Below are 8,115 nucleotides of genomic sequence, written 5' to 3' on the forward strand. Positions count from 1 at the left end.
CGTGCACAGAGAGCTAGGAGAGCAGGCCTCCGAAACCTCGTCCATGCGACTCGTGCTCTGGTGTGTGTGGGCGATTTGGTTTTTAGGAAGCGCCGCCGCGACTGCTCGTCTCCGAATCGCCATCCTCTTCCTCGCGCAAGCCCTCGCCGCCGGATCGTCTAACTCCGAGATCGCCGGATCGTCTTCTTCCTGGTGCTTGTTCGAGTCGAGGAGCTACACTGCGAACATCTCCCTGCATCGTCCGTGGTCCACGACATCGAGCAACTCACTATGGCAACTAGTGTGAATGGAGCCACCAATGCCTTGAGTAATATTATTTATTCCAATGATCAGTATGTTCACTGCCACTAGTAGTTTATACGTGTCTACATTTGTTGTCATAAATTTACTACTATTTTTTTGGATTAAATATAACAAGAAATTGCCTAAATTCTTAACAGAGCCATCGCTGCGTTGGGGGTCAACCGTGACAACGCACGGCAGGGCACCCCGCCACAGCAATGATCGCATGTTCATGGGTCGAATTCTATATGGCCGGCAAAGCAGCAATCGAATGAGAATCTTTAGCACGATCCACCGCTGTGCTTGTGCTGTTGTGCACATGCACATTTCTTTTGATTTTTGAGTTGGCGAGGGGCACACACCCGGTTGTTGGTTGTGCTCTCTGGAGCCCCATCCCTTTAACAATAAGGATTCGAAGTCAAAAGCGCCAACAGCAAACTTATGAAGATGTATATATGCGCATGAATGCGGCATCCTCTAATCCGGCCGGGCACCAGCTCCAGCAGCAACTTACTCGATCTAATCAAGGAGACATACATGGAGGAGTCCCATGACATCGTCATCGTAGGTGGTGGCATCTGCAGCCTCGCCACCGCTCTTGCACTCCACCGGTAACATCACATCCATGGCTGGCTGCTTTAGTTTCCTCGGCTTGATATGGCAGCATTTCAGCCCCTTCGTCTCAAATTCCCCATTTATTCTTCCTCTTTAGTACTCCGTATTAGAGTAAGCATTTCAGTTTATGTCTACTTTCACAATATCGTGGTGTATGTCTCTACCTGCAAATGGTAAAGCTTGAATGCATTCAAGTTGCGATTTCTGAAGTAGGAGTAGCTGCCATGCCAACAACAATGCAATCTGCTGCTGATTTGCATCCAGGAAAGGGATTGCGAGCCTTGTGTTGGAGAAGTCGGAGACTTTGAGAGTAGATGGCGGCTCCATCGGTGTCCATGTCAATGGATGGCGTGTTCTGGAGCAACTCGGGATTGCTGCAGAGCTCCGGGAGACTGCCAACCTTGTCACCGCGTAAGTTTCTACTTTCTAGCCATGCAAATTTTCCTCTGCGTGCTCTGAAATTAATCTATTCTTAGTATAGAATGCCAAATCTTCTCGCAACCAGCATTTACCATTGCCTTGATCCTGATAACTCCCGTCCGAAATACTCCATATTAGGATAACTTCATATGTTTGAGATTAGTAAGACTTCGAGAACTTCCATCAAACTGAAAAGTGGAATCGGGTAGGTAGTAGAATTAGGAACGAGCTGATGTTCATTCAGGAAGAGAAGACTGACCTTTCGTACCAAATGCCATCAGATTCAGAATCAGTAGAGCTTGCTTTGTGACTGTCATTTGTTTCCAGGTTTCACGACGTGTGGCAGGAAGAAGAGAAGATCACCCTGACACCCGTCAGGTAGTAACTAGCTAACCGTCACAAAGAGCCCTTGTAAGATGCAATCCTATACAGCCGGAGTGATTATCATTAACTTTGATCTCTCTGTCACTTGGTCCTTGCCTAGAAAGGAGCTCCGATGGTTAAAGAGGAAGGATCTGCTCGAGACGATGGCCAAGAACGTACCTGCAGGAGCGATCCGTTTGGGTTGCCACATCACAGCGATCCATCCGTCAGATCCCGGCGCGGTCCTTACCACACCGGGTGGCAGTATCATTAGGGCCAAGGCAGCATCAATCGATCTTATCTTAACTCCTACAACATGATCCATTTTTATCCCCCTTAATTAACCTTGGTCTGAATTCTTTTGTTGATATAGGAGTACTCCCATCTTGCAGGTGTTGATTGGCTGTGACGGCTCTAACTCAGTGGTGGCGAAGTATTTAGGCCTGTCTCCGGCAAAATCAACCCCTCGCACGTTTCTGCGTGGATTCACAAGGTATCCGCACGGACATCCCTTTGGAGACCATTTTCTGCGCCTGAGGGGCAAGCGTTTCTTCGTTGGGCGCTCTCCCATCACCGACACTCTCGTCAGTTTCTTTGTAGCCTGTCACATCCCTTCTGCAGGTAGGCACTACTGGCCATGCATGTTGATCACCTACCTCTTCCTTGGCCATGTCATCACTAAGATGCATGTCACCTATTGCATGCAGGCGACACCAGGGACATGCGTGCCACGAGGCATTCCGTGGTACAGAAGCTGGAAGGCCAGCAGTGCCCCGCCGAGATCGTCGAGATGGTCCAGAACTCTGACCCTGAGTCGCTGAACGTGGTCACCAAGGTGTGGTACCGGCCGCCATGGCAGGTCGCGTTCGCCAGCTTCCGGAAGGGCACCGTGACGGTCGCTGGCGACGCCATGCACGCCATGGGGTCGTACATCGGCCAAGGAGGCTCGGCGGCGCTGGAGGACGCCCTCGTGCTCGCCCGGTCGCTGGCGCGAGCTGCCGCCGGGAGTGGTGGCGGCCGTGATGATGAGCCGTGCGAGAGGACGATGATAGTCGGTGCGGCGACGGCGATTGGGGGTTACGTTAGGGAGAGGAGGCTGAGGGTGGCGAGGCTGTCGTTGGAGGCTTTCGTCGTGGGGGAACTACTGCGAGCCAAGTCGCTGGCCACGAAGCTCGCCTGCTTGGCCATCCTGGCTCTCCTGGGCACCAAGGCACTCGGCCACACCAACTACGACTGCGGTCGCCTCTAACAGTGTTTTGCTTATTGTACCTTTTTTATATCTAAAATAAATCTCTCTTTTTATATTTTTATTATTGTGCTTTGCTTATTGTACCTTTTATCTAAAATAAAACTCTCTTTTTATATTTTTATTAAAAGCATGGATTCTTGATGATAGACCGTGCACTTAGCTAATGTAATAGCATAGACAATCGATTTGAGCTCGTAGCGCATATAGGGCTTAATGATATTTTAAAGAGTGAAATACAGTCTGTGTCTTTAATTAAACTTTTCTTATATTTTTATTTGGGTCTATGAACTCTCAAAGTGATCATCTGGATTCTTAACAACGTGTTTAGATTAACGGTTGGCCCCATGCAGCATGGGTTGGCTCTGCATGGGTTGGTCCGTTGAATTTTTATGGAATCAATCGATTCTGCATTATTGGCCTGCGGTTACTGCTCCATGGAATGGTTTAATGACGGATGTGGTCATGCCATTACTTAAACCAAATAGCGATGTAGGTTCGGAATGACCTAAATAATATGTTTTGGTTACGGATGTGGTCATGCCATTACTTAAACCAAACAGTGGTGTAGGTTCGGAATGACCTAAATATTTTTGTTTGTGAAAAAAGTCCTCTTATGAGTTTAATGGCATTTATCTATTGGTAATTATTTCACGATTTGACCTATTTGTACCTGTCGGTTAGCCATCTTTTTTTTTTGCTTTTTTATACCTACTTCATCCGTCCTAAATAAGTGACATTTTTTACTTTTAGACATCTTGTTTGACCGTATGTCTTATTAAAAAATTTTGTGTAAATATTATCTATTTTGTTATGACTTAATTTATTATTAAAGATACTTTAATAATAATTTATTTATATTATAATTTGCATAAAAACTGAAAAAGATAAATGGTCAAATACGATATCCAAAAGTAAAAAAACGTTATTTATTTTAGGGACAGAGGGAGTAATTTGTTAAGAAAATTGCAAGGAAGGATGCTTGTTGTCCAAGATTCTCTAGGAAAATGTTTGTCGTGTCTCGTCTTATCAGATGCCCTTCAGCCGAACGCTGTCATTTATAAAAAAAATGTTATTTATTTTTGGGAACGAGGGACTGTGTGTGCATGCTCTGTTCTCCCTTCTTCTAGATCTAGTCCTAGTGTGTGGGGACGGACAACGCTTGTTCGTGGTCGGCACGGCTAGTGGGTGCTCGGCAACACTAGCGGGTGCTCGGCAAGACTGGTGAGTGGTTCACTCACCTGAGCCGGTGATCCTATGGGCCAACAAGTGGTATCAGAGTCGTACAAGCGCTGTCGCCAGACTAACCGCTGGCGATGACGGGCGGTTCGGAGATGGGCGACAGTAGTGGCACTGCTGTCGCTGCCCAGCCACGACCGGAGGTCGTTGTTCGCATGGTGCGGGAGGTCAGCGGCACCAGTTGGCCGACGCTGACTCGCACTAACTATGGAGAGTGGTCGGTGACCATGAAGGTCAAGCTCAGAGCCCGATGACTCTGGAATGCTGTTGACAAGGGCACCGACAATGAAGAAGATGACATGTCAGCATTGGAGGCTATCTTCGCTGCTGTACCGACGGAGTATAGGGAGCCGTTGGGGTCGAAGAGCTCGGCTAAGGAGGCATGTGAGCCTATTGCGGCGATGCGCGTCGGTTCCGACCGCGCAAAGAAGGCGACGGCCCAGCTTCTGAAGCAGGAGTACGCCAACCTCAAGTTCAAGGATGGTGAAACAGTGGATGACTTCTCTCTCCGTCTGCAGACGCTCATCAGCAAGCTGAAGAGCTACGGCGTCACCATCGACGAAGAGGAGACGGTCTCCAAGTACCTCCACTCTGTGCCAGCAAAGTACATCCAGATCGCTCTCTCCATAGAGACGATGCTGGACTTGTCCACCCTCACCATTGAGGATGTGATAGGCCATCTACGAGCGGTGGACGAGTGCCTGGAGCAGGCGACGGCAACGAAGGACAGCGAAAAACTCCTACTGATGGAAGAGGAGTGGGTTGCTCGGAGGAACTTCGGGAAGGCAGCCTCCTCCAGCCGCGGTGGCAATGGCAAGCGCCGTGGCAAGGCTTCTTCGGAGAAGAAGCAGGTCGACCCCAACGCCTGCCAGCGTTGCGGGAAGATGGGCCATTAGGCACGGGAGTGCCCAAACCGCAAGCAGGAAAAGAAGGCTCAGGCTCACCTGGCACAAACCGATGATGAGGATGAGGCCACTATCCTGATGGTGACATTCTGTGCACTGCACGACATCGAGGCCGAGGAGAAGGAAGAGGCGACCATGGTGGAAGGACCTAGGAAGGCCCTGAAGACTATCAGCCTCGATGAACCATGCGCCCAAGTTCACCTCGGAAGTGTGGGCGCCGATCAGGAGCAGCGGTGGTATTTGGACCCTGGTGCCAGCAACCACATGATGGGTTCCAAGGCATCCTTCTTCGAGCTCGACAACGATGTTACCGGTACAGTGAAGTTTGGTGACGGCTCAAGGGTGGCTATCCAAGGGCGTGGCACCATCATCTTCAGGTGGCAGAACGGGGAGCACCGCACGCTAACGGATGTATATTACATCCCGTAGCTGCATTCTAGCATCATCAGCATTGGTCAGCTGGGTGAGCGTGGTAGCGAGGTACTAATCAAAGACGGAGTCCTTAGGATTAGGGACCGGGAGTAGTGACTTCTTGCCAAGGTGAAGAGGTCCCTAAACCAGTTGTACCTGCTCGACCTGAAGGTAGAGCAGCCGGTGTGCCTGGCGACAAGGCACTCTAAGGAACCGTGGATGTGGCATGCCTGGTTTGGACATCTCAGCTTCGACATGCTTGGTTGGCTAGAGAAGATAGTTTGAGGGCTACCCCACATCAAGCACGGAGGTGAGCTGTGTGATAGCTGCCTGTCCGGAAAGTAGAGGAGGCTACCTTTCCCAAAGGCGACCAAGTATCGCACGAAGGATGCTCTCGAGCTCGTCCATGGCAATCTCTGCGGGCTGATCACGACTGCTACAAACGGTGGTCAGCAGTACTTCCTCTAGCTCATGGATGATTGCAGTCGCTACATGTGGCTGCAACTCCTAATGAGCAAGGACGAAGCGGCGGTGGTGATCAAGAAGTTCAAGATGCGCATGGAGGCTGAGAGCGGCAAGAAGCTCCATGTGTTGAGGACTGATCACGGTGGTGAATTCACTTTGGTGGAGTTTGCTTCATACTGCGTGGATCAGGGTGTGGAGTGACACCACACCGTGTCGTACTCGCCACAATAGAATGGCGTGGTGGAGCGACGAAACCAGATGGTGGTTGGCATGGCCCGATCCATGATGAAGGCCAAAGGCATGCCGACAAGGTTCTAGGGGGAGGTGGTGACCACGGTGGTGTTCATCCTCAACCGCGCTCCGACCAAAGCCCTAATGGCAAGACACCATTCGAAGCTTGGTATGGGCGCAAGCCGAGTGTGTCCTTCCTTTGGACATTCGGCTACATCAGCCATGTTAGGAAGATGAAGCCAAACCTCACCAAGCTGGAGGACAGGAGCACACCGATGGTGTTCTTGGGCTACACGGAGGGTACCAAGGCATACCAGCTCTATGACCCATGTGGAGATAAGGTGCTTGTCTCGCGCGACATCATGTTCGATAAGGAGGCAGCTTGGGACTAGAGCAGTCCAAGCATGGGGGAAGCTGGCGGCTTTACCAGCACCTTCGTTGTCGAGCATTTGGTCATCCACGGTGGTGGAGACACTGGGGAAGAGGTGCCAAGCAGTCTAGTAGTAGAGCCGAGCACTCTTAGGGTAGTGCCGAGCACTTCGGGAGGGATACCAAGCACTCCGAGAGGAGTGACGAGCACTCTGGGAGGGATGCCGAGCACGCTAGGAGTGGTGCTGGGAGGTTCTGCAGTGGTGGTGACCACTATAGGACGGGTGCCGAGCACTCCCATGGCAGAGCCAAGACGTCTTGCAGTGGTGCCGACCACTCCAAGACTGATGCTGGGCACTCCTACAGTGTGGCCGAACACTACAGGAGTTATGATGAGCAATCTAGAAGTAGTGCCGAGCACTACAACCAGGGTGCCGAGCACTCAAGGTGCTATGCCGAGCACTCCGGCAGAACAGGAAACTCCATCGATGCCGATCGAGTTCGCCTCACCTCCAAGTGACATCACCGAGTTCGTGGATGCCTTCCACGAAGGTGAGGAGGTGCGGTTCCGCAGGCTGGACAACATCATCGGCAGCATAGGACCCTCAAGATTGGCTAGTTGGCTGCTCAATGATGTAGAGCTACTGCTCGTCAGTGTAGAGGAACCACCCATGTTCGCGCTAGCTGAGCGGGACGGAAACTGGCGATAGGCGATGCTGGAGGAGATGAAGGTGATCAAGGAAAATGAGACATGGTAGCTCATCGATCCACCTCTAGGATGCCGTCCGATCAGCCTGAAGTGGGTGTACAAGGTCAAGCGGGACGAGCTCGGTGCCATTGTTAAGCACAAGGCATGCCTCATCGCCCGAGGCTTTGTTTAGCGCGAGGGCATAGACTTTGAGGAGGTCTTTGCTCTAGTAGCGCGCATGGAGTCGATCCGTTTGCTACTTGCTTTGGTAGCAGCAAAGGACTGGTGCGTCCATCACTTGGACGTTAAATCGGCCTTCCTCAATGGCGAGCTGGCGAAGACGATCTTTGTCAGGCAACCTCTAGGTTTTGCCATCAAGGGAGAGGAGCACAGGGTGCTTCGACTGTGTAAGGTGCTCTACGGGCTGCGGCAGGCCCCACGAGCATGGAACGCCAAGCTTGACGCCACGCTGGGTGAGCTTGGGTTTCAGTAGTGTGCAACTGAGCACGTGCTCTACATGTGGTGATGGGGGAAGGAGGAGCTCATCGTCAGCGTGTATGTGGATGACTTGATCGTAACCATCACGTGCACGGAGGACATCAATGGCTTCAAGTGTGAGATTGTGGCTCGTTTTTGAATGAGCGATCTCAGCGTACTCTCATACTACCTTAGCATCAAGGTGAGACAGGGGAAGGAGGAACTCACGCTCGGTCAGAGCGCGTATGCCTCCAAACTATTGGAGAGGAGCGGCATGGCTGAGTGCAAGCCATGTGTGACTCCGATGGAGGAGCGGCTGAAGCTGACGAAGGCCAGTACCGTGGCGAAGGTGGATGCAACACTCTACCGGAGCATCATCGGCGGTCTGTGCTACCTAGTCCACA

The 8,115-nt window shown here is 51.3% G+C and overlaps 1 protein-coding gene across 1 annotated transcript; it reads left to right on the plus strand.

The window, feature by feature from the left end:
* Positions 1–747: 747 nt before the first annotated feature.
* On the plus strand, positions 748–2,959 carry LOC136473963 (monooxygenase 1-like). Its single transcript, XM_066471580.1, has 6 exons — positions 748–893; positions 1,162–1,308; positions 1,645–1,695; positions 1,802–1,961; positions 2,073–2,301; positions 2,388–2,959. The coding sequence occupies exons 1-6, from the start codon at positions 748–750 to the stop codon at positions 2,927–2,929; spliced, it is 1,275 nt and encodes a 424-aa protein (XP_066327677.1). The 3' UTR covers positions 2,930–2,959.
* The last annotated feature ends 5,156 nt before the right edge of the window (positions 2,960–8,115 follow it).

The sequence above is a fragment of the Miscanthus floridulus genome, chromosome 8 (genome assembly GCF_019320115.1).
Source record: "Miscanthus floridulus cultivar M001 chromosome 8, ASM1932011v1, whole genome shotgun sequence".
NCBI classification, from domain to species: Eukaryota; Viridiplantae; Streptophyta; class Magnoliopsida; order Poales; family Poaceae; genus Miscanthus; species Miscanthus floridulus.